This window comes from Pan troglodytes, chromosome 17, assembly GCF_028858775.2.
Source record: "Pan troglodytes isolate AG18354 chromosome 17, NHGRI_mPanTro3-v2.0_pri, whole genome shotgun sequence".
NCBI lineage: Eukaryota > Metazoa > Chordata > Mammalia > Primates > Hominidae > Pan > Pan troglodytes.
The window spans coordinates 90543909-90570013 of record NC_072415.2 but is presented as its reverse complement, the minus strand read 5'-3'; the positions used below and the strand labels follow the sequence as shown (position 1 = coordinate 90570013).

At 56.8% G+C, this 26105-nt stretch overlaps 1 protein-coding gene across 1 annotated transcript in view; it reads right to left on the bottom strand.

Annotated features, from left to right (window-relative positions):
- Nucleotides 1–26105, bottom strand: part of LOC129137862 (putative uncharacterized protein FLJ45355) — a 38153-nt gene that overhangs the window by 5700 nt on the left and 6348 nt on the right. Inside the window, 15 exon segments of the mRNA XM_054672005.2 lie at nt 76–1789; nt 2791–3014; nt 3558–5272; nt 6274–6497; nt 7041–8755; nt 9757–9980; nt 10524–12237; nt 13239–13462; nt 14006–15720; nt 16722–16945; nt 17489–19123; nt 20125–20348; nt 20892–22605; nt 23607–23830; nt 24374–25859. Of these exon segments, the coding sequence (XP_054527980.1) occupies nt 25603–25859 (257 nt within the window). The 3' untranslated portion in view covers nt 76–1789; nt 2791–3014; nt 3558–5272; ... (10 more) ...; nt 23607–23830; nt 24374–25602.

The following is a 26105-nucleotide window of genomic DNA, read 5'->3' as shown; positions in this document are numbered from 1 at the left end:
GGGACTGAGAGCCAGTCCCTCTTCCCCCCCTGGCTTATGACCCCCATCGAGGGTTCTAAGACCCTTAGGACCGACCTGGAGGGCTGTAGGTATTAGGTGTCCAAGAAGAAAACTCAGATCTGCCGACAGGTGTCCGAAAGCAGCCCGGGATCCGAAAGAAAGCAGGTCATTTGCAATCTTCCGGAGCCTAAGGGCAGAAGGCTGGTGAGAGAATTCCTAGGAGCTGTGGGGTTTTGTAGACTGCGGAGCCCAACTTTGCAGTATTAGCCACGCCTTTGTATGACGTCACAAAGGGGGCGGGGACCGGGAACATTTGGAATGGGGATTCCAACAACAGCAAGTCTTTCATGACTTAAAGGAAAAACTTCTGAAAGCCCCAGCCCAGGGGCTAGCGGATCTCACAAAGCCTTTTCCAGGGTATGCGTCAGAGAAAAGATGGCAGCTGGACTTTAAACCCAAACTGTGGGGCCCTGGCTGAGGCCGGTGGCCTACCTCTCTAAACAGCTAGACAGGGTTTCTAAAGGATGGCCCCCCTGTTTGAGGGCCTTGGCAGCAACTGCCCTGCTAGTACAAGAAGCAAATCAGCTGACTCTTGGGAAAAACCAGAACATAAAGGCCCCCCAAGCTGTGGTCACTGAAAGCCAGCCCCTCTTCCCCTCCTGGCTCTTAGGACCCCCATCGCAGGAAGGGGAGGCACTCCCCGAGAGGCGGGCACTGAGAGCCAGCCCCTCATCCCCCCCTGGCTCTTAGGACCCACATCGCAGGGGGAGGAGGCACCTCCAGCGAGGCGGGGTCTCAGAGCCAGCCCCTCTTCCCCCAATGCCCCTTAGGACCCCCATCGCAGGGGGGGAGGCACCCCCCACGAGGCGGAGACTGAGAGCCAGCCCCTCTAAGCCTTCTGGCTCTTAGGACCCCCATCACGGGAGGGGGGAGGCACCCCCCGTGAGGCGGGTACAGAGAGCCAGCCCCTCTAAGCCTTCTGGCTCTTAGGACTCCCATCACGGGGGAGGGAGGCACCCCCCGCGAGGCGGGTATAGAGAGCCAGCCCCTCTTCTGCTCCTGGCTCTTAGGACCCCCATCACAGGGGGGGAGGCACCCCCCACAAGGCGGGTACAGAGAGCCAGCCCCTCTTCCCCCACTGGCCCTTAGGAACCCCATCGCGGGGGGGGAGGCACCCCCCGTGAGGCGGGTTCTCAGAGCCAGCCCCTCTTCCCCCACTGGCCCTTAGGACCCCCATCGCAGGGGGGGGAGGCACCCCCAGCGAGGCGGGGTCTCAGAGCCAGCCCCTCTTCCCCCACTGGCCCTTAGGACCCCCATCGCGGGGGGGGAGGCACCCCCAGCGAGGCGGGGTCTCAGAGCCAGCCCCTCTTCCCCCACTGGCCCATAGGACCCCCATCGCAGGTGGGGGAGGCACCCCCCGCGAGGCGGGGTCTCAGAGCCAGCCCCTCTTCCCCCACTGGCTCTTAGGACCCCCATCGCAGTGGGGGGAGGCACCCCCAGCGAGGCGGGGTCTCAGAGCCAGCCCCTCTTCCCCCGCTTGCTCTGAGGATCCTCCGTGGACTCACAGCCTCTTTACCATATTGTGAGTAATATCATCTCCCCCTCTGGAGATTACAAACTCTTTCACAGACGGGTGTACACCCGTCTGTATTGGGAGTAATATCATCCTCTTCCTCCCTGAATATGAAGAACAGTATCACAGGGGTGTTTCTGCTCCCTGCGATATCGCGTGTCATATCCTCCTCTCCCACGTTGCAATTAGAAGGAATATCAGTGGGGGCGTGTCCACCTGTAGGGAAAAGAAAGAGAGATCAGACTGTCACTGTGTCCATGTAGAAAGGAAAGACATAAGGGACTCCATTTTGAAAAAGACCTGTCCTTTAAACAATTGCTTTGCTGAGATGTTGTTAATTTGTAGCTTTGCCCTAGCCGCTTGGCCCCAGCCACTTTGACCCAACCTGGAGCTCACAAAAACATGTGTTGTATAAAATCAAAGTTTAAGGGATGTAGGGCTGTGCAGGACGTGCCTTGTTAACAAAATGTTTACCAGCAGTATACTTGGTAAAAGTCATCGCCATTCTCTAGTCTCAATAAACCGGGGACACAATGCACTGTGGAAAGCCGCAGGGACCTCTGCCCTTGAAAGCAGGGTATTGTCCAAGCTTTCTCCCCATGTGATAGTCTGAAATATAGCCTCATGGGATGAGAAAGACCTGACTGTCCCCCAGCCCGACACCCGTAATGGGTCCGTGCTGAGGTGGGTTAGTAAAAGAGGAAAGCCTCTTGCAGCTGAGATGGAGGAAGGCCACTATCTCCTGCTTGCCCCTGGGAACTGAATGTCTCGGTGTAAAACCCGATTGTACATTCGTTCAACTCTGAGATAGGAGAAAAGCTGCCCTGTGGCGGGAGGCCAGACATGTTTGCAGTAACACTGCCTTGTTCTTCTTTACTCCACTGAGATGTTTGGGTGGAGAGAAACAAATCTGGCTTACGTGCACGTCCAGTCACAGTACCTTCCCTTGAACCTAATTATGACATGGATTCTTTTGCTCACATGTCTTCTGCTGACTCTCTCCTTATCATCACCCTGCTCTCCTACTACATTCCTTTCTGCTAAAATCATGAAAATCATAATCAATAAAAACTGAGGGAACTCAGAGGCTGGTGCCGGTGCAGGTCCTTGGTGTGCTGAGCGCCGGTCCCCTGGACCCACTGTTGTATCTTTACACTTTCTCTCTGTGTCGTATTTCTTTTCTCAGTCTCTCGTCCCACCCAACTAGAAATACTCACAGGTGTGGAGGGGCAGTCCACCACTTCATCCACCTTCTGTCACATTGAAAGTAACATCATCTTCTTCCCTCCAGGATCGTGGGAATAATATCCCTGGGGGGTTTCCACTTTCTGCCATGTATGTAGTCATATCACCCCCTCCGCCGTGGAATATCATTAAGGAACATCTCACACGGGGCTGTATACTTCCTCCGATATTGGGAGTGACATCAACCTCTCGGTCTCTGAATATGAGGAAGAAAATCACAGGGCGGGTGTACACCTCGTGCTCTACGATGGGGAGTCATATCTGTCTGTTATGGGGAGTAATATCATCCTCTCCCTTTCAGGATACTAATAACAATTTAACAGGCTGGGTGAACACAGCCTGCGATGCTGAAATTATCATCCTCTCCCCCTCTTTCTCCCCTGGCTCTTAGGATGCCCATCTCAGCGGAGCGAGCCACCCCCCGCGAGGCGGGGACTGAGCCAGCCCCTCTTCCCCCCTGGCTCTTAGGACCCCCATCGCAGTGGGGGGATGCACCCCTGGCGAGGCGCGGACTTAGAGCCAGCCGCTCTTCCCCCCCTGGCTCTTGGGACCCCCATCGCAGGGGGGGAGGCACCCCCTCGTGGCGGGGACTGAGAGCCAGCCCTTCTTCCTCGCCCAACTCTGAGGATCCCCATCACACGGGGGAGGCACACCCCGCGAGGCGGGGACTGAGAGCCAGTCCCTCTTCCCCCCCTGGCTTATGACCCCCATCGAGGGTTCTAAGACCCTTAGGACCGACCTGGAGGGCTGTAGGTATTAGGTGTCCAAGAAGAAAACTCAGATCTGCCGACAGGTGTCCGAAAGCAGCCCGGGATCCGAAAGAAAGCAGGTCATTTGCAATCTTCCGGAGCCTAAGGGCAGAAGGCTGGTGAGAGAATTCCTAGGAGCTGTGGGGTTTTGTAGACTGCGGAGCCCAACTTTGCAGTATTAGCCACGCCTTTGTATGACGTCACAAAGGGGGCGGGGACCGGGAACATTTGGAATGGGGATTCCAACAACAGCAAGTCTTTCATGACTTAAAGGAAAAACTTCTGAAAGCCCCAGCCCAGGGGCTAGCGGATCTCACAAAGCCTTTTCCAGGGTATGCGTCAGAGAAAAGATGGCAGCTGGACTTTAAACCCAAACTGTGGGGCCCTGGCTGAGGCCGGTGGCCTACCTCTCTAAACAGCTAGACAGGGTTTCTAAAGGATGGCCCCCCTGTTTGAGGGCCTTGGCAGCAACTGCCCTGCTAGTACAAGAAGCAAATCAGCTGACTCTTGGGAAAAACCAGAACATAAAGGCCCCCCAAGCTGTGGTCACTGAAAGCCAGCCCCTCTTCCCCTCCTGGCTCTTAGGACCCCCATCGCAGGAAGGGGAGGCACTCCCCGAGAGGCGGGCACTGAGAGCCAGCCCCTCATCCCCCCCTGGCTCTTAGGACCCACATCGCAGGGGGAGGAGGCACCTCCAGCGAGGCGGGGTCTCAGAGCCAGCCCCTCTTCCCCCACTGCCCCTTAGGACCCCCATCGCAGGGGGGGAGGCAGCCCCCACGAGGCGGAGACTGAGAGCCAGCCCCTCTAAGCCTTCTGGCTCTTAGGACCCCCATCACGGGGGGGGGGAGGCACCCCCCGCGAGGCGGGTACAGAGAGCCAGCCCCTCTAAGCCTTCTGGCTCTTAGGACCCCCATCACGGGGGAGGGAGGCATCCCCCGCGAGGCGGGTATAGAGAGCCAGCCCCTCTTCTGCTCCTGGCTCTTAGGACCCCCATCACAAGGGGGGAGGCACCCCCCGCAAGGCGGGTACAGAGAGCCAGCCCCTCTTCCCCCACTGGCCCTTAGGAACCCCATCGCGGGGGGGGAGGCACCCCCCGTGAGGCGGGTTCTCAGAGCCAGCCCCTCTTCCCCCACTGGCCCTTAGGACCCCCATCGCAGGGGGGGGAGGCACCCCCAGCGAGGCGGGGTCTCAGAGCCAGCCCCTCTTCCTCCACTGGCCCTTAGGACCCCCATCGCAGGGGGGGGAGGCACCCCCAGCGAGGCGGGGTCTCAGAGCCAGCCCCTCTTCCCCCACTGGCCCATAGGACCCCCATCGCAGGTGGGGGAGGCACCCCCCGCGAGGCGGGGTCTCAGAGCCAGCCCCTCTTCCCCCACTGGCTCTTAGGACCCCCATCGCAGTGGGGGGAGGCACCCCCAGCGAGGCGGGGTCTCAGAGCCAGCCCCTCTTCCCCCGCTTGCTCTGAGGATCCTCCGTGGACTCACAGCCTCTTTACCATATTGTGAGTAATATCATCTCCCCCTCTGGAGATTACAAACTCTTTCACAGACGGGTGTACACCCGTCTGTATTGGGAGTAATATCATCCTCTTCCTCCCTGAATATGAAGAACAGTATCACAGGGGTGTTTCTGCTCCCTGCGATATCGCGTGTCATATCCTCCTCTCCCACGTTGCAATTAGAAGGAATATCAGTGGGGGCGTGTCCACCTGTAGGGAAAAGAAAGAGAGATCAGACTGTCACTGTGTCCATGTAGAAAGGAAAGACATAAGGGACTCCATTTTGAAAAAGACCTGTCCTTTAAACAATTGCTTTGCTGAGATGTTGTTAATTTGTAGCTTTGCCCTAGCCGCTTGGCCCCAGCCACTTTGACCCAACCTGGAGCTCACAAAAACATGTGTTGTATAAAATCAAAGTTTAAGGGATGTAGGGCTGTGCAGGACGTGCCTTGTTAACAAAATGTTTACCAGCAGTATACTTGGTAAAAGTCATCGCCATTCTCTAGTCTCAATAAACCGGGGACACAATGCACTGTGGAAAGCCGCAGGGACCTCTGCCCTTGAAAGCAGGGTATTGTCCAAGCTTTCTCCCCATGTGATAGTCTGAAATATAGCCTCATGGGATGAGAAAGACCTGACTGTCCCCCAGCCCGACACCCGTAATGGGTCCGTGCTGAGGTGGGTTAGTAAAAGAGGAAAGCCTCTTGCAGCTGAGATGGAGGAAGGCCACTATCTCCTGCTTGCCCCTGGGAACTGAATGTCTCGGTGTAAAACCCGATTGTACATTCGTTCAACTCTGAGATAGGAGAAAAGCTGCCCTGTGGCGGGAGGCCAGACATGTTTGCAGTAACACTGCCTTGTTCTTCTTTACTCCACTGAGATGTTTGGGTGGAGAGAAACAAATCTGGCTTACGTGCACGTCCAGTCACAGTACCTTCCCTTGAACCTAATTATGACATGGATTCTTTTGCTCACATGTCTTCTGCTGACTCTCTCCTTATCATCACCCTGCTCTCCTACTACATTCCTTTCTGCTAAAATCATGAAAATCATAATCAATAAAAACTGAGGGAACTCAGAGGCTGGTGCCGGTGCAGGTCCTTGGTGTGCTGAGCGCCGGTCCCCTGGACCCACTGTTGTATCTTTACACTTTCTCTCTGTGTCGTATTTCTTTTCTCAGTCTCTCGTCCCACCCAACTAGAAATACTCACAGGTGTGGAGGGGCAGTCCACCACTTCATCCACCTTCTGTCACATTGAAAGTAACATCATCTTCTTCCCTCCAGGATCGTGGGAATAATATCCCTGGGGGGTTTCCACTTTCTGCCATGTATGTAGTCATATCACCCCCTCCGCCGTGGAATATCATTAAGGAACATCTCACACGGGGCTGTATACTTCCTCCGATATTGGGAGTGACATCAACCTCTCGGTCTCTGAATATGAGGAAGAAAATCACAGGGCGGGTGTACACCTCGTGCTCTACGATGGGGAGTCATATCTGTCTGTTATGGGGAGTAATATCATCCTCTCCCTTTCAGGATACTAATAACAATTTAACAGGCTGGGTGAACACAGCCTGCGATGCTGAAATTATCATCCTCTCCCCCTCTTTCTCCCCTGGCTCTTAGGATGCCCATCTCAGCGGAGCGAGCCACCCCCCGCGAGGCGGGGACTGAGCCAGCCCCTCTTCCCCCCTGGCTCTTAGGACCCCCATCGCAGTGGGGGGATGCACCCCTGGCGAGGCGCGGACTTAGAGCCAGCCGCTCTTCCCCCCCTGGCTCTTGGGACCCCCATCGCAGGGGGGGAGGCACCCCCTCGTGGCGGGGACTGAGAGCCAGCCCTTCTTCCTCGCCCAACTCTGAGGATCCCCATCACACGGGGGAGGCACACCCCGCGAGGCGGGGACTGAGAGCCAGTCCCTCTTCCCCCCCTGGCTTATGACCCCCATCGAGGGTTCTAAGACCCTTAGGACCGACCTGGAGGGCTGTAGGTATTAGGTGTCCAAGAAGAAAACTCAGATCTGCCGACAGGTGTCCGAAAGCAGCCCGGGATCCGAAAGAAAGCAGGTCATTTGCAATCTTCCGGAGCCTAAGGGCAGAAGGCTGGTGAGAGAATTCCTAGGAGCTGTGGGGTTTTGTAGACTGCGGAGCCCAACTTTGCAGTATTAGCCACGCCTTTGTATGACGTCACAAAGGGGGCGGGGACCGGGAACATTTGGAATGGGGATTCCAACAACAGCAAGTCTTTCATGACTTAAAGGAAAAACTTCTGAAAGCCCCAGCCCAGGGGCTAGCGGATCTCACAAAGCCTTTTCCAGGGTATGCGTCAGAGAAAAGATGGCAGCTGGACTTTAAACCCAAACTGTGGGGCCCTGGCTGAGGCCGGTGGCCTACCTCTCTAAACAGCTAGACAGGGTTTCTAAAGGATGGCCCCCCTGTTTGAGGGCCTTGGCAGCAACTGCCCTGCTAGTACAAGAAGCAAATCAGCTGACTCTTGGGAAAAACCAGAACATAAAGGCCCCCCAAGCTGTGGTCACTGAAAGCCAGCCCCTCTTCCCCTCCTGGCTCTTAGGACCCCCATCGCAGGAAGGGGAGGCACTCCCCGAGAGGCGGGCACTGAGAGCCAGCCCCTCATCCCCCCCTGGCTCTTAGGACCCACATCGCAGGGGGAGGAGGCACCTCCAGCGAGGCGGGGTCTCAGAGCCAGCCCCTCTTCCCCCACTGCCCCTTAGGACCCCCATCGCAGGGGGGGAGGCAGCCCCCACGAGGCGGAGACTGAGAGCCAGCCCCTCTAAGCCTTCTGGCTCTTAGGACCCCCATCACGGGGGGGGGGAGGCACCCCCCGCGAGGCGGGTACAGAGAGCCAGCCCCTCTAAGCCTTCTGGCTCTTAGGACCCCCATCACGGGGGAGGGAGGCATCCCCCGCGAGGCGGGTATAGAGAGCCAGCCCCTCTTCTGCTCCTGGCTCTTAGGACCCCCATCACAAGGGGGGAGGCACCCCCCGCAAGGCGGGTACAGAGAGCCAGCCCCTCTTCCCCCACTGGCCCTTAGGAACCCCATCGCGGGGGGGGAGGCACCCCCCGTGAGGCGGGTTCTCAGAGCCAGCCCCTCTTCCCCCACTGGCCCTTAGGACCCCCATCGCAGGGGGGGGAGGCACCCCCAGCGAGGCGGGGTCTCAGAGCCAGCCCCTCTTCCCCCACTGGCCCTTAGGACCCCCATCGCAGGGGGGGGAGGCACCCCCAGCGAGGCGGGGTCTCAGAGCCAGCCCCTCTTCCCCCACTGGCCCATAGGACCCCCATCGCAGGTGGGGGAGGCACCCCCCGCGAGGCGGGGTCTCAGAGCCAGCCCCTCTTCCCCCACTGGCTCTTAGGACCCCCATCGCAGTGGGGGGAGGCACCCCCAGCGAGGCGGGGTCTCAGAGCCAGCCCCTCTTCCCCCGCTTGCTCTGAGGATCCTCCGTGGACTCACAGCCTCTTTACCATATTGTGAGTAATATCATCTCCCCCTCTGGAGATTACAAACTCTTTCACAGACGGGTGTACACCCGTCTGTATTGGGAGTAATATCATCCTCTTCCTCCCTGAATATGAAGAACAGTATCACAGGGGTGTTTCTGCTCCCTGCGATATCGCGTGTCATATCCTCCTCTCCCACGTTGCAATTAGAAGGAATATCAGTGGGGGCGTGTCCACCTGTAGGGAAAAGAAAGAGAGATCAGACTGTCACTGTGTCCATGTAGAAAGGAAAGACATAAGGGACTCCATTTTGAAAAAGACCTGTCCTTTAAACAATTGCTTTGCTGAGATGTTGTTAATTTGTAGCTTTGCCCTAGCCGCTTGGCCCCAGCCACTTTGACCCAACCTGGAGCTCACAAAAACATGTGTTGTATAAAATCAAAGTTTAAGGGATGTAGGGCTGTGCAGGACGTGCCTTGTTAACAAAATGTTTACCAGCAGTATACTTGGTAAAAGTCATCGCCATTCTCTAGTCTCAATAAACCGGGGACACAATGCACTGTGGAAAGCCGCAGGGACCTCTGCCCTTGAAAGCAGGGTATTGTCCAAGCTTTCTCCCCATGTGATAGTCTGAAATATAGCCTCATGGGATGAGAAAGACCTGACTGTCCCCCAGCCCGACACCCGTAATGGGTCCGTGCTGAGGTGGGTTAGTAAAAGAGGAAAGCCTCTTGCAGCTGAGATGGAGGAAGGCCACTATCTCCTGCTTGCCCCTGGGAACTGAATGTCTCGGTGTAAAACCCGATTGTACATTCGTTCAACTCTGAGATAGGAGAAAAGCTGCCCTGTGGCGGGAGGCCAGACATGTTTGCAGTAACACTGCCTTGTTCTTCTTTACTCCACTGAGATGTTTGGGTGGAGAGAAACAAATCTGGCTTACGTGCACGTCCAGTCACAGTACCTTCCCTTGAACCTAATTATGACATGGATTCTTTTGCTCACATGTCTTCTGCTGACTCTCTCCTTATCATCACCCTGCTCTCCTACTACATTCCTTTCTGCTAAAATCATGAAAATCATAATCAATAAAAACTGAGGGAACTCAGAGGCTGGTGCCGGTGCAGGTCCTTGGTGTGCTGAGCGCCGGTCCCCTGGACCCACTGTTGTATCTTTACACTTTCTCTCTGTGTCGTATTTCTTTTCTCAGTCTCTCGTCCCACCCAACTAGAAATACTCACAGGTGTGGAGGGGCAGTCCACCACTTCATCCACCTTCTGTCACATTGAAAGTAACATCATCTTCTTCCCTCCAGGATCGTGGGAATAATATCCCTGGGGGGTTTCCACTTTCTGCCATGTATGTAGTCATATCACCCCCTCCGCCGTGGAATATCATTAAGGAACATCTCACACGGGGCTGTATACTTCCTCCGATATTGGGAGTGACATCAACCTCTCGGTCTCTGAATATGAGGAAGAAAATCACAGGGCGGGTGTACACCTCGTGCTCTACGATGGGGAGTCATATCTGTCTGTTATGGGGAGTAATATCATCCTCTCCCTTTCAGGATACTAATAACAATTTAACAGGCTGGGTGAACACAGCCTGCGATGCTGAAATTATCATCCTCTCCCCCTCTTTCTCCCCTGGCTCTTAGGATGCCCATCTCAGCGGAGCGAGCCACCCCCCGCGAGGCGGGGACTGAGCCAGCCCCTCTTCCCCCCTGGCTCTTAGGACCCCCATCGCAGTGGGGGGATGCACCCCTGGCGAGGCGCGGACTTAGAGCCAGCCGCTCTTCCCCCCCTGGCTCTTGGGACCCCCATCGCAGGGGGGGAGGCACCCCCTCGTGGCGGGGACTGAGAGCCAGCCCTTCTTCCTCGCCCAACTCTGAGGATCCCCATCACACGGGGGAGGCACACCCCGCGAGGCGGGGACTGAGAGCCAGTCCCTCTTCCCCCCCTGGCTTATGACCCCCATCGAGGGTTCTAAGACCCTTAGGACCGACCTGGAGGGCTGTAGGTATTAGGTGTCCAAGAAGAAAACTCAGATCTGCCGACAGGTGTCCGAAAGCAGCCCGGGATCCGAAAGAAAGCAGGTCATTTGCAATCTTCCGGAGCCTAAGGGCAGAAGGCTGGTGAGAGAATTCCTAGGAGCTGTGGGGTTTTGTAGACTGCGGAGCCCAACTTTGCAGTATTAGCCACGCCTTTGTATGACGTCACAAAGGGGGCGGGGACCGGGAACATTTGGAATGGGGATTCCAACAACAGCAAGTCTTTCATGACTTAAAGGAAAAACTTCTGAAAGCCCCAGCCCAGGGGCTAGCGGATCTCACAAAGCCTTTTCCAGGGTATGCGTCAGAGAAAAGATGGCAGCTGGACTTTAAACCCAAACTGTGGGGCCCTGGCTGAGGCCGGTGGCCTACCTCTCTAAACAGCTAGACAGGGTTTCTAAAGGATGGCCCCCCTGTTTGAGGGCCTTGGCAGCAACTGCCCTGCTAGTACAAGAAGCAAATCAGCTGACTCTTGGGAAAAACCAGAACATAAAGGCCCCCCAAGCTGTGGTGACTGAAAGCCAGCCCCTCTTCCCCTCCTGGCTCTTAGGACCCCCATCGCAGGAAGGGGAGGCACTCCCCGAGAGGCGGGCACTGAGAGCCAGCCCCTCATCCCCCCCTGGCTCTTAGGACCCACATCGCAGGGGGAGGAGGCACCTCCAGCGAGGCGGGGTCTCAGAGCCAGCCCCTCTTCCCCCACTGCCCCTTAGGACCCCCATCGCAGGGGGGGAGGCAGCCCCCACGAGGCGGAGACTGAGAGCCAGCCCCTCTAAGCCTTCTGGCTCTTAGGACCCCCATCACGGGGGGGGGAGGCACCCCCCGCGAGGCGGGTACAGAGAGCCAGCCCCTCTAAGCCTTCTGGCTCTTAGGACCCCCATCACGGGGGAGGGAGGCATCCCCCGCGAGGCGGGTATAGAGAGCCAGCCCCTCTTCTGCTCCTGGCTCTTAGGACCCCCATCACAAGGGGGGAGGCACCCCCCGCAAGGCGGGTACAGAGAGCCAGCCCCTCTTCCCCCACTGGCCCTTAGGAACCCCATCGCGGGGGGGGAGGCACCCCCCGTGAGGCGGGTTCTCAGAGCCAGCCCCTCTTCCCCCACTGGCCCTTAGGACCCCCATCGCAGGGGGGGGAGGCACCCCCAGCGAGGCGGGGTCTCAGAGCCAGCCCCTCTTCCTCCACTGGCCCTTAGGACCCCCATCGCAGGGGGGGGAGGCACCCCCAGCGAGGCGGGGTCTCAGAGCCAGCCCCTCTTCCCCCACTGGCCCATAGGACCCCCATCGCAGGTGGGGGAGGCACCCCCCGCGAGGCGGGGTCTCAGAGCCAGCCCCTCTTCCCCCACTGGCTCTTAGGACCCCCATCGCAGTGGGGGGAGGCACCCCCAGCGAGGCGGGGTCTCAGAGCCAGCCCCTCTTCCCCCGCTTGCTCTGAGGATCCTCCGTGGACTCACAGCCTCTTTACCATATTGTGAGTAATATCATCTCCCCCTCTGGAGATTACAAACTCTTTCACAGACGGGTGTACACCCGTCTGTATTGGGAGTAATATCATCCTCTTCCTCCCTGAATATGAAGAACAGTATCACAGGGGTGTTTCTGCTCCCTGCGATATCGCGTGTCATATCCTCCTCTCCCACGTTGCAATTAGAAGGAATATCAGTGGGGGCGTGTCCACCTGTAGGGAAAAGAAAGAGAGATCAGACTGTCACTGTGTCCATGTAGAAAGGAAAGACATAAGGGACTCCATTTTGAAAAAGACCTGTCCTTTAAACAATTGCTTTGCTGAGATGTTGTTAATTTGTAGCTTTGCCCTAGCCGCTTGGCCCCAGCCACTTTGACCCAACCTGGAGCTCACAAAAACATGTGTTGTATAAAATCAAAGTTTAAGGGATGTAGGGCTGTGCAGGACGTGCCTTGTTAACAAAATGTTTACCAGCAGTATACTTGGTAAAAGTCATCGCCATTCTCTAGTCTCAATAAACCGGGGACACAATGCACTGTGGAAAGCCGCAGGGACCTCTGCCCTTGAAAGCAGGGTATTGTCCAAGCTTTCTCCCCATGTGATAGTCTGAAATATAGCCTCATGGGATGAGAAAGACCTGACTGTCCCCCAGCCCGACACCCGTAATGGGTCCGTGCTGAGGTGGGTTAGTAAAAGAGGAAAGCCTCTTGCAGCTGAGATGGAGGAAGGCCACTATCTCCTGCTTGCCCCTGGGAACTGAATGTCTCGGTGTAAAACCCGATTGTACATTCGTTCAACTCTGAGATAGGAGAAAAGCTGCCCTGTGGCGGGAGGCCAGACATGTTTGCAGTAACACTGCCTTGTTCTTCTTTACTCCACTGAGATGTTTGGGTGGAGAGAAACAAATCTGGCTTACGTGCACGTCCAGTCACAGTACCTTCCCTTGAACCTAATTATGACATGGATTCTTTTGCTCACATGTCTTCTGCTGACTCTCTCCTTATCATCACCCTGCTCTCCTACTACATTCCTTTCTGCTAAAATCATGAAAATCATAATCAATAAAAACTGAGGGAACTCAGAGGCTGGTGCCGGTGCAGGTCCTTGGTGTGCTGAGCGCCAGTCCCCTGGACCCACTGTTGTATCTTTACACTTTCTCTCTGTGTCGTATTTCTTTTCTCAGTCTCTCGTCCCACCCAACTAGAAATACTCACAGGTGTGGAGGGGCAGTCCACCACTTCATCCACCTTCTGTCACATTGAAAGTAACATCATCTTCTTCCCTCCAGGATCGTGGGAATAATATCCCTGGGGGGTTTCCACTTTCTGCCATGTATGTAGTCATATCACCCCCTCCGCCGTGGAATATCATTAAGGAACATCTCACACGGGGCTGTATACTTCCTCCGATATTGGGAGTGACATCAACCTCTCGGTCTCTGAATATGAGGAAGAAAATCACAGGGCGGGTGTACACCTCGTGCTCTACGATGGGGAGTCATATCTGTCTGTTATGGGGAGTAATATCATCCTCTCCCTTTCAGGATACTAATAACAATTTAACAGGCTGGGTGAACACAGCCTGCGATGCTGAAATTATCATCCTCTCCCCCTCTTTCTCCCCTGGCTCTTAGGATGCCCATCTCAGCGGAGCGAGCCACCCCCCGCGAGGCGGGGACTGAGCCAGCCCCTCTTCCCCCCTGGCTCTTAGGACCCCCATCGCAGTGGGGGGATGCACCCCTGGCGAGGCGCGGACTTAGAGCCAGCCGCTCTTCCCCCCCTGGCTCTTGGGACCCCCATCGCAGGGGGGGAGGCACCCCCTCGTGGCGGGGACTGAGAGCCAGCCCTTCTTCCTCGCCCAACTCTGAGGATCCCCATCACACGGGGGAGGCACACCCCGCGAGGCGGGGACTGAGAGCCAGTCCCTCTTCCCCCCCTGGCTTATGACCCCCATCGAGGGTTCTAAGACCCTTAGGACCGACCTGGAGGGCTGTAGGTATTAGGTGTCCAAGAAGAAAACTCAGATCTGCCGACAGGTGTCCGAAAGCAGCCCGGGATCCGAAAGAAAGCAGGTCATTTGCAATCTTCCGGAGCCTAAGGGCAGAAGGCTGGTGAGAGAATTCCTAGGAGCTGTGGGGTTTTGTAGACTGCGGAGCCCAACTTTGCAGTATTAGCCACGCCTTTGTATGACGTCACAAAGGGGGCGGGGACCGGGAACATTTGGAATGGGGATTCCAACAACAGCAAGTCTTTCATGACTTAAAGGAAAAACTTCTGAAAGCCCCAGCCCAGGGGCTAGCGGATCTCACAAAGCCTTTTCCAGGGTATGCGTCAGAGAAAAGATGGCAGCTGGACTTTAAACCCAAACTGTGGGGCCCTGGCTGAGGCCGGTGGCCTACCTCTCTAAACAGCTAGACAGGGTTTCTAAAGGATGGCCCCCCTGTTTGAGGGCCTTGGCAGCAACTGCCCTGCTAGTACAAGAAGCAAATCAGCTGACTCTTGGGAAAAACCAGAACATAAAGGCCCCCCAAGCTGTGGTGACTGAAAGCCAGCCCCTCTTCCCCTCCTGGCTCTTAGGACCCCCATCGCAGGAAGGGGAGGCACTCCCCGAGAGGCGGGCACTGAGAGCCAGCCCCTCATCCCCCCCTGGCTCTTAGGACCCACATCGCAGGGGGAGGAGGCACCTCCAGCGAGGCGGGGTCTCAGAGCCAGCCCCTCTTCCCCCACTGCCCCTTAGGACCCCCATCGCAGGGGGGGAGGCAGCCCCCACGAGGCGGAGACTGAGAGCCAGCCCCTCTAAGCCTTCTGGCTCTTAGGACCCCCATCACGGGGGGGGGGAGGCACCCCCCGCGAGGCGGGTACAGAGAGCCAGCCCCTCTAAGCCTTCTGGCTCTTAGGACCCCCATCACGGGGGAGGGAGGCATCCCCCGCGAGGCGGGTATAGAGAGCCAGCCCCTCTTCTGCTCCTGGCTCTTAGGACCCCCATCACAAGGGGGGAGGCACCCCCCGCAAGGCGGGTACAGAGAGCCAGCCCCTCTTCCCCCACTGGCCCTTAGGAACCCCATCGCGGGGGGGGAGGCACCCCCCGTGAGGCGGGTTCTCAGAGCCAGCCCCTCTTCCCCCACTGGCCCTTAGGACCCCCATCGCAGGGGGGGGAGGCACCCCCAGCGAGGCGGGGTCTCAGAGCCAGCCCCTCTTCCTCCACTGGCCCTTAGGACCCCCATCGCAGGGGGGGGAGGCACCCCCAGCGAGGCGGGGTCTCAGAGCCAGCCCCTCTTCCCCCACTGGCCCTTAGGACCCCCATCGCAGGTGGGGGAGGCACCCCCCGCGAGGCGGGGTCTCAGAGCCAGCCCCTCTTCCCCCACTGGCTCTTAGGACCCCCATCGCAGTGGGGGGAGGCACCCCCAGCGAGGCGGGGTCTCAGAGCCAGCCCCTCTTCCCCCGCTGGCTCTGAGGATCCTCCGTGGACTCACAGCCTCTTTACCATATTGTGAGTAATATCATCTCCCCCTCTGGAGATTACAAACTCTTTCACAGACGGGTGTACACCCGTCTGTATTGGGAGTAATATCATCCTCTTCCTCCCTGAATATGAAGAACAGTATCACAGGGGTGTTTCTGCTCCCTGCGATATCGCGTGTCATATCCTCCTCTCCCACGTTGCAATTAGAAGGAATATCAGTGGGGGCGTGTCCACCTGTAGGGAAAAGAAAGAGAGATCAGACTGTCACTGTGTCCATGTAGAAAGGAAAGACATAAGGGACTCCATTTTGAAAAAGACCTGTCCTTTAAACAATTGCTTTGCTGAGATGTTGTTAATTTGTAGCTTTGCCCTAGCCGCTTGGCCCCAGCCACTTTGACCCAACCTGGAGCTCACAAAAACATGTGTTGTATAAAATCAAAGTTTAAGGGATGTAGGGCTGTGCAGGACGTGCCTTGTTAACAAAATGTTTACCAGCAGTATACTTGGTAAAAGTCATCGCCATTCTCTAGTCTCAATAAACCGGGGACACAATGCACTGTGGAAAGCCGCAGGGACCTCTGCCCTTGAAAGCAGGGTATTGTCCAAGCTTTCTCCCCATGTGATAGTCTGAAATATAGCCTCATGGGATGAGAAAGACCTGACTGTCCCCCAGCCCGACACCCGTAATGGGTCCGTGCTGAGGTGGGTTAGTAAAAGAGGAAAGCCTCTTGCAGCTGAGATGGAGGAAGGCCACTATCTCCTGCTTGCCCCTGGGAACTGAATGTCTCGGTGTAAAACCCGATTGTACATTCGTTCAACTCTGAGATAGGAGAAAAGCTGCCCTGTGGCGGGAGGCCAGACATGTTTGCAGTAACACTGCCTTGTTCTTCTTTACTCCACTGAGATGTTTGGGTGGAGAGAAACAAATCTGGCTTACGTGCACGTCCAGTCACAGTACCTTCCCTTGAACCTAATTATGACATGGATTCTTTTGCTCACATGTCTTCTGCTGACTCTCTCCTTATCATCACCCTGCTCTCCTACTACATTCCTTTCTGCTAAAATCATGAAAATCATAATCAATAAAAACTGAGGGAACTCAGAGGCTGGTGCCGGTGCAGGTCCTTGGTGTGCTGAGCGCCGGTCCCCTGGACCCACTGTTGTATCTTTACACTTTCTCTCTGTGTCGTATTTCTTTTCTCAGTCTCTCGTCCCACCCAACTAGAAATACTCACAGGTGTGGAGGGGCAGTCCACCACTTCATCCACCTTCTGTCACATTGAAAGTAACATCATCTTCTTCCCTCCAGGATCGTGGGAATAATATCCCTGGGGGGTTTCCACTTTCTGCCATGTATGTAGTCATATCACCCCCTCCGCCGTGGAATATCATTAAGGAACATCTCACACGGGGCTGTATACTTCCTCCGATATTGGGAGTGACATCAACCTCTCGGTCTCTGAATATGAGGAAGAAAATCACAGGGCGGGTGTACACCTCGTGCTCTACGATGGGGAGTCATATCTGTCTGTTATGGGGAGTAATATCATCCTCTCCCTTTCAGGATACTAATAACAATTTAACAGGCTGGGTGAACACAGCCTGCGATGCTGAAATTATCATCCTCTCCCCCTCTTTCTCCCCTGGCTCTTAGGATGGCCATCTCAGCGGAGCGAGCCACCCCCCGCGAGGCGGGGACTGAGCCAGCCCCTCTTCCCCCCTGGCTCTTAGGACCCCCATCGCAGTGGGGGGATGCACCCCTGGCGAGGCGCGGACTTAGAGCCAGCCGCTCTTCCCCCCCTGGCTCTTGGGACCCCCATCGCAGGGGGGGAGGCACCCCCTCGTGGCGGGGACTGAGAGCCAGCCCTTCTTCCTCGCCCAACTCTGAGGATCCCCATCACACGGGGGAGGCACACCCCGCGAGGCGGGGACTGAGAGCCAGTCCCTCTTCCCCCCCTGGCTTATGACCCCCATCGAGGGTTCTAAGACCCTTAGGACCGACCTGGAGGGCTGTAGGTATTAGGTGTCCAAGAAGAAAACTCAGATCTGCCGACAGGTGTCCGAAAGCAGCCCGGGATCCGAAAGAAAGCAGGTCATTTGCAATCTTCCGGAGCCTAAGGGCAGAAGGCTGGTGAGAGAATTCCTAGGAGCTGTGGGGTTTTGTAGACTGCGGAGCCCAACTTTGCAGTATTAGCCACGCCTTTGTATGACGTCACAAAGGGGGCGGGGACCGGGAACATTTGGAATGGGGATTCCAACAACAGCAAGTCTTTCATGACTTAAAGGAAAAACTTCTGAAAGCCCCAGCCCAGGGGCTAGCGGATCTCACAAAGCCTTTTCCAGGGTATGCGTCAGAGAAAAGATGGCAGCTGGACTTTAAACCCAAACTGTGGGGCCCTGGCTGAGGCCGGTGGCCTACCTCTCTAAACAGCTAGACAGGGTTTCTAAAGGATGGCCCCCCTGTTTGAGGGCCTTGGCAGCAACTGCCCTGCTAGTACAAGAAGCAAATCAGCTGACTCTTGGGAAAAACCAGAACATAAAGGCCCCCCAAGCTGTGGTGACTGAAAGCCAGCCCCTCTTCCCCTCCTGGCTCTTAGGACCCCCATCGCAGGAAGGGGAGGCACTCCCCGAGAGGCGTGCACTGAGAGCCAGCCCCTCATCCCCCCCTGGCTCTTAGGACCCACATCGCAGGGGGAGGAGGCACCTCCAGCGAGGCGGGGTCTCAGAGCCAGCCCCTCTTCCCCCACTGCCCCTTAGGACCCCCATCGCAGGGGGGGAGGCAGCCCCCACGAGGCGGAGACTGAGAGCCAGCCCCTCTAAGCCTTCTGGCTCTTAGGACCCCCATCACGGGGGGGGGGAGGCACCCCCCGCGAGGCGGGTACAGAGAGCCAGCCCCTCTAAGCCTTCTGGCTCTTAGGACCCCCATCACGGGGGAGGGAGGCATCCCCCGCGAGGCGGGTATAGAGAGCCAGCCCCTCTTCTGCTCCTGGCTCTTAGGACCCCCATCACAAGGGGGGAGGCACCCCCCGCAAGGCGGGTACAGAGAGCCAGCCCCTCTTCCCCCACTGGCCCTTAGGAACCCCATCGCGGGGGGGGAGGCACCCCCCGTGAGGCGGGTTCTCAGAGCCAGCCCCTCTTCCCCCACTGGCCCTTAGGACCCCCATCGCAGGGGGGGGAGGCACCCCCAGCGAGGCGGGGTCTCAGAGCCAGCCCCTCTTCCTCCACTGGCCCTTAGGACCCCCATCGCAGGGGGGGGAGGCACCCCCAGCGAGGCGGGGTCTCAGAGCCAGCCCCTCTTCCCCCACTGGCCCATAGGACCCCCATCGCAGGTGGGGGAGGCACCCCCCGCGAGGCGGGGTCTCAGAGCCAGCCCCTCTTCCCCCGCTTGCTCTGAGGATCCTCCGTGGACTCACAGCCTCTTTACCATATTGTGAGTAATATCATCTCCCCCTCTGGAGATTACAAACTCTTTCACAGACGGGTGTACACCCGTCTGTATTGGGAGTAATATCATCCTCTTCCTCCCTGAATATGAAGAACAGTATCACAGGGGTGTTTCTGCTCCCTGCGATATCGCGTGTCATATCCTCCTCTCCCACGTTGCAATTAGAAGGAATATCAGTGGGGGCGTGTCCACCTGTAGGGAAAAGAAAGAGAGATCAGACTGTCACTGTGTCCATGTAGAAAGGAAAGACATAAGGGACTCCATTTTGAAAAAGACCTGTCCTTTAAACAATTGCTTTGCTGAGATGTTGTTAATTTGTAGCTTTGCCCTAGCCGCTTGGCCCCAGCCACTTTGACCCAACCTGGAGCTCACAAAAACATGTGTTGTATAAAATCAAAGTTTAAGGGATGTAGGGCTGTGCAGGACGTGCCTTGTTAACAAAATGTTTACCAGCAGTATACTTGGTAAAAGTCATCGCCATTCTCTAGTCTCAATAAACCGGGGACACAATGCACTGTGGAAAGCCGCAGGGACCTCTGCCCTTGAAAGCAGGGTATTGTCCAAGCTTTCTCCCCATGTGATAGTCTGAAATATAGCCTCATGGGATGAGAAAGACCTGACTGTCCCCCAGCCCGACACCCGTAATGGGTCCGTGCTGAGGTGGGTTAGTAAAAGAGGAAAGCCTCTTGCAGCTGAGATGGAGGAAGGCCACTATCTCCTGCTTGCCCCTGGGAACTGAATGTCTCGGTGTAAAACCCGATTGTACATTCGTTCAACTCTGAGATAGGAGAAAAGCTGCCCTGTGGCGGGAGGCCAGACATGTTTGCAGTAACACTGCCTTGTTCTTCTTTACTCCACTGAGATGTTTGGGTGGAGAGAAACAAATCTGGCTTACGTGCACGTCCAGTCACAGTACCTTCCCTTGAACCTAATTATGACATGGATTCTTTTGCTCACATGTCTTCTGCTGACTCTCTCCTTATCATCACCCTGCTCTCCTACTACATTCCTTTCTGCTAAAATCATGAAAATCATAATCAATAAAAACTGAGGGAACTCAGAGGCTGGTGCCGGTGCAGGTCCTTGGTGTGCTGAGCGCCAGTCCCCTGGACCCACTGTTGTATCTTTACACTTTCTCTCTGTGTCGTATTTCTTTTCTCAGTCTCTCGTCCCACCCAACTAGAAATACTCACAGGTGTGGAGGGGCAGTCCACCACTTCATCCACCTTCTGTCACATTGAAAGTAACATCATCTTCTTCCCTCCAGGATCGTGGGAATAATATCCCTGGGGGGTTTCCACTTTCTGCCATGTATGTAGTCATATCACCCCCTCCGCCGTGGAATATCATTAAGGAACATCTCACACGGGGCTGTATACTTCCTCCGATATTGGGAGTGACATCAACCTCTCGGTCTCTGAATATGAGGAAGAAAATCACAGGGCGGGTGTACACCTCGTGCTCTACGATGGGGAGTCATATCTGTCTGTTATGGGGAGTAATATCATCCTCTCCCTTTCAGGATACTAATAACAATTTAACAGGCTGGGTGAACACAGCCTGCGATGCTGAAATTATCATCCTCTCCCCCTCTTTCTCCCCTGGCTCTTAGGATGCCCATCTCAGCGGAGCGAGCCACCCCCCGCGAGGCGGGGACTGAGCCAGCCCCTCTTCCCCCCTGGCTCTTAGGACCCCCATCGCAGTGGGGGGATGCACCCCTGGCGAGGCGCGGACTTAGAGCCAGCCGCTCTTCCCCCCCTGGCTCTTGGGACCCCCATCGCAGGGGGGGAGGCACCCCCTCGTGGCGGGGACTGAGAGCCAGCCCTTCTTCCTCGCCCAACTCTGAGGATCCCCATCACACGGGGGAGGCACACCCCGCGAGGCGGGGACTGAGAGCCAGTCCCTCTTCCCCCCCTGGCTTATGACCCCCATCGAGGGTTCTAAGACCCTTAGGACCGACCTGGAGGGCTGTAGGTATTAGGTGTCCAAGAAGAAAACTCAGATCTGCCGACAGGTGTCCGAAAGCAGCCCGGGATCCGAAAGAAAGCAGGTCATTTGCAATCTTCCGGAGCCTAAGGGCAGAAGGCTGGTGAGAGAATTCCTAGGAGCTGTGGGGTTTTGTAGACTGCGGAGCCCAACTTTGCAGTATTAGCCACGCCTTTGTATGACGTCACAAAGGGGGCGGGGACCGGGAACATTTGGAATGGGGATTCCAACAACAGCAAGTCTTTCATGACTTAAAGGAAAAACTTCTGAAAGCCCCAGCCCAGGGGCTAGCGGATCTCACAAAGCCTTTTCCAGGGTATGCGTCAGAGAAAAGATGGCAGCTGGACTTTAAACCCAAACTGTGGGGCCCTGGCTGAGGCCGGTGGCCTACCTCTCTAAACAGCTAGACAGGGTTTCTAAAGGATGGCCCCCCTGTTTGAGGGCCTTGGCAGCAACTGCCCTGCTAGTACAAGAAGCAAATCAGCTGACTCTTGGGAAAAACCAGAACATAAAGGCCCCCCAAGCTGTGGTGACTGAAAGCCAGCCCCTCTTCCCCTCCTGGCTCTTAGGACCCCCATCGCAGGAAGGGGAGGCACTCCCCGAGAGGCGGGCACTGAGAGCCAGCCCCTCATCCCCCCCTGGCTCTTAGGACCCACATCGCAGGGGGAGGAGGCACCTCCAGCGAGGCGGGGTCTCAGAGCCAGCCCCTCTTCCCCCACTGCCCCTTAGGACCCCCATCGCAGGGGGGGAGGCACCCCCCACGAGGCGGAGACTGAGAGCCAGCCCCTCTAAGCCTTCTGGCTCTTAGGACCCCCATCACGGGGGGGGGGAGGCACCCCCCGCGAGGCGGGTACAGAGAGCCAGCCCCTCTAAGCCTTCTGGCTCTTAGGACCCCCATCACGGGGGAGGGAGGCATCCCCCGCGAGGCGGGTATAGAGAGCCAGCCCCTCTTCTGCTCCTGGCTCTTAGGACCCCCATCACAAGGGGGGAGGCACCCCCCGCAAGGCGGGTACAGAGAGCCAGCCCCTCTTCCCCCACTGGCCCTTAGGAACCCCATCGCGGGGGGGGAGGCACCCCCCGTGAGGCGGGTTCTCAGAGCCAGCCCCTCTTCCCCCACTGGCCCTTAGGACCCCCATCGCAGGGGGGGGAGGCACCCCCAGCGAGGCGGGGTCTCAGAGCCAGCCCCTCTTCCCCCACTGGCCCTTAGGACCCCCATCGCGGGGGGGGAGGCACCCCCAGCGAGGCGGGGTCTCAGAGCCAGCCCCTCTTCCCCCACTGGCCCATAGGACCCCCATCGCAGGTGGGGGAGGCACCCCCCGCGAGGCGGGGTCTCAGAGCCAGCCCCTCTTCCCCCACTGGCTCTTAGGACCCCCATCGCAGTGGGGGGAGGCACCCCCAGCGAGGCGGGGTCTCAGAGCCAGCCCCTCTTCCCCCGCTTGCTCTGAGGATCCTCCGTGGACTCACAGCCTCTTTACCATATTGTGAGTAATATCATCTCCCCCTCTGGAGATTACAAACTCTTTCACAGACGGGTGTACACCCGTCTGTATTGGGAGTAATATCATCCTCTTCCTCCCTGAATATGAAGAACAGTATCACAGGGGTGTTTCTGCTCCCTGCGATATCGCGTGTCATATCCTCCTCTCCCACGTTGCAATTAGAAGGAATATCAGTGGGGGCGTGTCCACCTGTAGGGAAAAGAAAGAGAGATCAGACTGTCACTGTGTCCATGTAGAAAGGAAAGACATAAGGGACTCCATTTTGAAAAAGACCTGTCCTTTAAACAATTGCTTTGCTGAGATGTTGTTAATTTGTAGCTTTGCCCTAGCCGCTTGGCCCCAGCCACTTTGACCCAACCTGGAGCTCACAAAAACATGTGTTGTATAAAATCAAAGTTTAAGGGATGTAGGGCTGTGCAGGACGTGCCTTGTTAACAAAATGTTTACCAGCAGTATACTTGGTAAAAGTCATCGCCATTCTCTAGTCTCAATAAACCGGGGACACAATGCACTGTGGAAAGCCGCAGGGACCTCTGCCCTTGAAAGCAGGGTATTGTCCAAGCTTTCTCCCCATGTGATAGTCTGAAATATAGCCTCATGGGATGAGAAAGACCTGACTGTCCCCCAGCCCGACACCCGTAATGGGTCCGTGCTGAGGTGGGTTAGTAAAAGAGGAAAGCCTCTTGCAGCTGAGATGGAGGAAGGCCACTATCTCCTGCTTGCCCCTGGGAACTGAATGTCTCGGTGTAAAACCCGATTGTACATTCGTTCAACTCTGAGATAGGAGAAAAGCTGCCCTGTGGCGGGAGGCCAGACATGTTTGCAGTAACACTGCCTTGTTCTTCTTTACTCCACTGAGATGTTTGGGTGGAGAGAAACAAATCTGGCTTACGTGCACGTCCAGTCACAGTACCTTCCCTTGAACCTAATTATGACATGGATTCTTTTGCTCACATGTCTTCTGCTGACTCTCTCCTTATCATCACCCTGCTCTCCTACTACATTCCTTTCTGCTAAAATCATGAAAATCATAATCAATAAAAACTGAGGGAACTCAGAGGCTGGTGCCGGTGCAGGTCCTTGGTGTGCTGAGCGCCGGTCCCCTGGACCCACTGTTGTATCTTTACACTTTCTCTCTGTGTCGTATTTCTTTTCTCAGTCTCTCGTCCCACCCAACTAGAAATACTCACAGGTGTGGAGGGGCAGTCCACCACTTCATCCACCTTCTGTCACATTGAAAGTAACATCATCTTCTTCCCTCCAGGATCGTGGGAATAATATCCCTGGGGGGTTTCCACTTTCTGCCATGTATGTAGTCATATCACCCCCTCCGCCGTGGAATATCATTAAGGAACATCTCACACGGGGCTGTATACTTCCTCCGATATTGGGAGTGACATCAACCTCTCGGTCTCTGAATATGAGGAAGAAAATCACAGGGCGGGTGTACACCTCGTGCTCTACGATGGGGAGTCATATCTGTCTGTTATGGGGAGTAATATCATCCTCTCCCTTTCAGGATACTAATAACAATTTAACAGGCTGGGTGAACACAGCCTGCGATGCTGAAATTATCATCCTCTCCCCCTCTTTCTCCCCTGGCTCTTAGGATGCCCATCTCAGCGGAGCGAGCCACCCCCCGCGAGGCGGGGACTGAGCCAGCCCCTCTTCCCCCCTGGCTCTTAGGACCCCCATCGCAGTGGGGGGATGCACCCCTGGCGAGGCGCGGACTTAGAGCCAGCCGCTCTTCCCCCCCTGGCTCTTGGGACCCCCATCGCAGGGGGGGAGGCACCCCCTCGTGGCGGGGACTGAGAGCCAGCCCTTCTTCCTCGCCCAACTCTGAGGATCCCCATCACACGGGGGAGGCACACCCCGCGAGGCGGGGACTGAGAGCCAGTCCCTCTTCCCCCCCTGGCTTATGACCCCCATCGAGGGTTCTAAGACCCTTAGGACCGACCTGGAGGGCTGTAGGTATTAGGTGTCCAAGAAGAAAACTCAGATCTGCCGACAGGTGTCCGAAAGCAGCCCGGGATCCGAAAGAAAGCAGGTCATTTGCAATCTTCCGGAGCCTAAGGGCAGAAGGCTGGTGAGAGAATTCCTAGGAGCTGTGGGGTTTTGTAGACTGCGGAGCCCAACTTTGCAGTATTAGCCACGCCTTTGTATGACGTCACAAAGGGGGCGGGGACCGGGAACATTTGGAATGGGGATTCCAACAACAGCAAGTCTTTCATGACTTAAAGGAAAAACTTCTGAAAGCCCCAGCCCAGGGGCTAGCGGATCTCACAAAGCCTTTTCCAGGGTATGCGTCAGAGAAAAGATGGCAGCTGGACTTTAAACCCAAACTGTGGGGCCCTGGCTGAGGCCGGTGGCCTACCTCTCTAAACAGCTAGACAGGGTTTCTAAAGGATGGCCCCCCTGTTTGAGGGCCTTGGCAGCAACTGCCCTGCTAGTACAAGAAGCAAATCAGCTGACTCTTGGGAAAAACCAGAACATAAAGGCCCCCCAAGCTGTGGTGACTGAAAGCCAGCCCCTCTTCCCCTCCTGGCTCTTAGGACCCCCATCGCAGGAAGGGGAGGCACTCCCCGAGAGGCGGGCACTGAGAGCCAGCCCCTCATCCCCCCCTGGCTCTTAGGACCCACATCGCAGGGGGAGGAGGCACCTCCAGCGAGGCGGGGTCTCAGAGCCAGCCCCTCTTCCCCCACTGCCCCTTAGGACCCCCATCGCAGGGGGGGAGGCAGCCCCCACGAGGCGGAGACTGAGAGCCAGCCCCTCTAAGCCTTCTGGCTCTTAGGACCCCCATCACGGGGGGGGGGAGGCACCCCCCGCGAGGCGGGTACAGAGAGCCAGCCCCTCTAAGCCTTCTGGCTCTTAGGACCCCCATCACGGGGGAGGGAGGCATCCCCCGCGAGGCGGGTATAGAGAGCCAGCCCCTCTTCTGCTCCTGGCTCTTAGGACCCCCATCACAAGGGGGGAGGCACCCCCCGCAAGGCGGGTACAGAGAGCCAGCCCCTCTTCCCCCACTGGCCCTTAGGAACCCCATCGCGGGGGGGGAGGCACCCCCCGTGAGGCGGGTTCTCAGAGCCAGCCCCTCTTCCCCCACTGGCCCTTAGGACCCCCATCGCAGGGGGGGGAGGCACCCCCAGCGAGGCGGGGTCTCAGAGCCAGCCCCTCTTCCCCCACTGGCCCTTAGGACCCCCATCGCAGGGGGGGGAGGCACCCCCAGCGAGGCGGGGTCTCAGAGCCAGCCCCTCTTCCCCCACTGGCCCATAGGACCCCCATCGCAGGTGGGGGAGGCACCCCCCGCGAGGCGGGGTCTCAGAGCCAGCCCCTCTTCCCCCACTGGCTCTTAGGACCCCCATCGCAGTGGGGGGAGGCACCCCCAGCGAGGCGGGGTCTCAGAGCCAGCCCCTCTTCCCCCGCTTGCTCTGAGGATCCTCCGTGGACTCACAGCCTCTTTACCATATTGTGAGTAATATCATCTCCCCCTCTGGAGATTACAAACTCTTTCACAGACGGGTGTACACCCGTCTGTATTGGGAGTAATATCATCCTCTTCCTCCCTGAATATGAAGAACAGTATCACAGGGGTGTTTCTGCTCCCTGCGATATCGCGTGTCATATCCTCCTCTCCCACGTTGCAATTAGAAGGAATATCAGTGGGGGCGTGTCCACCTGTAGGGAAAAGAAAG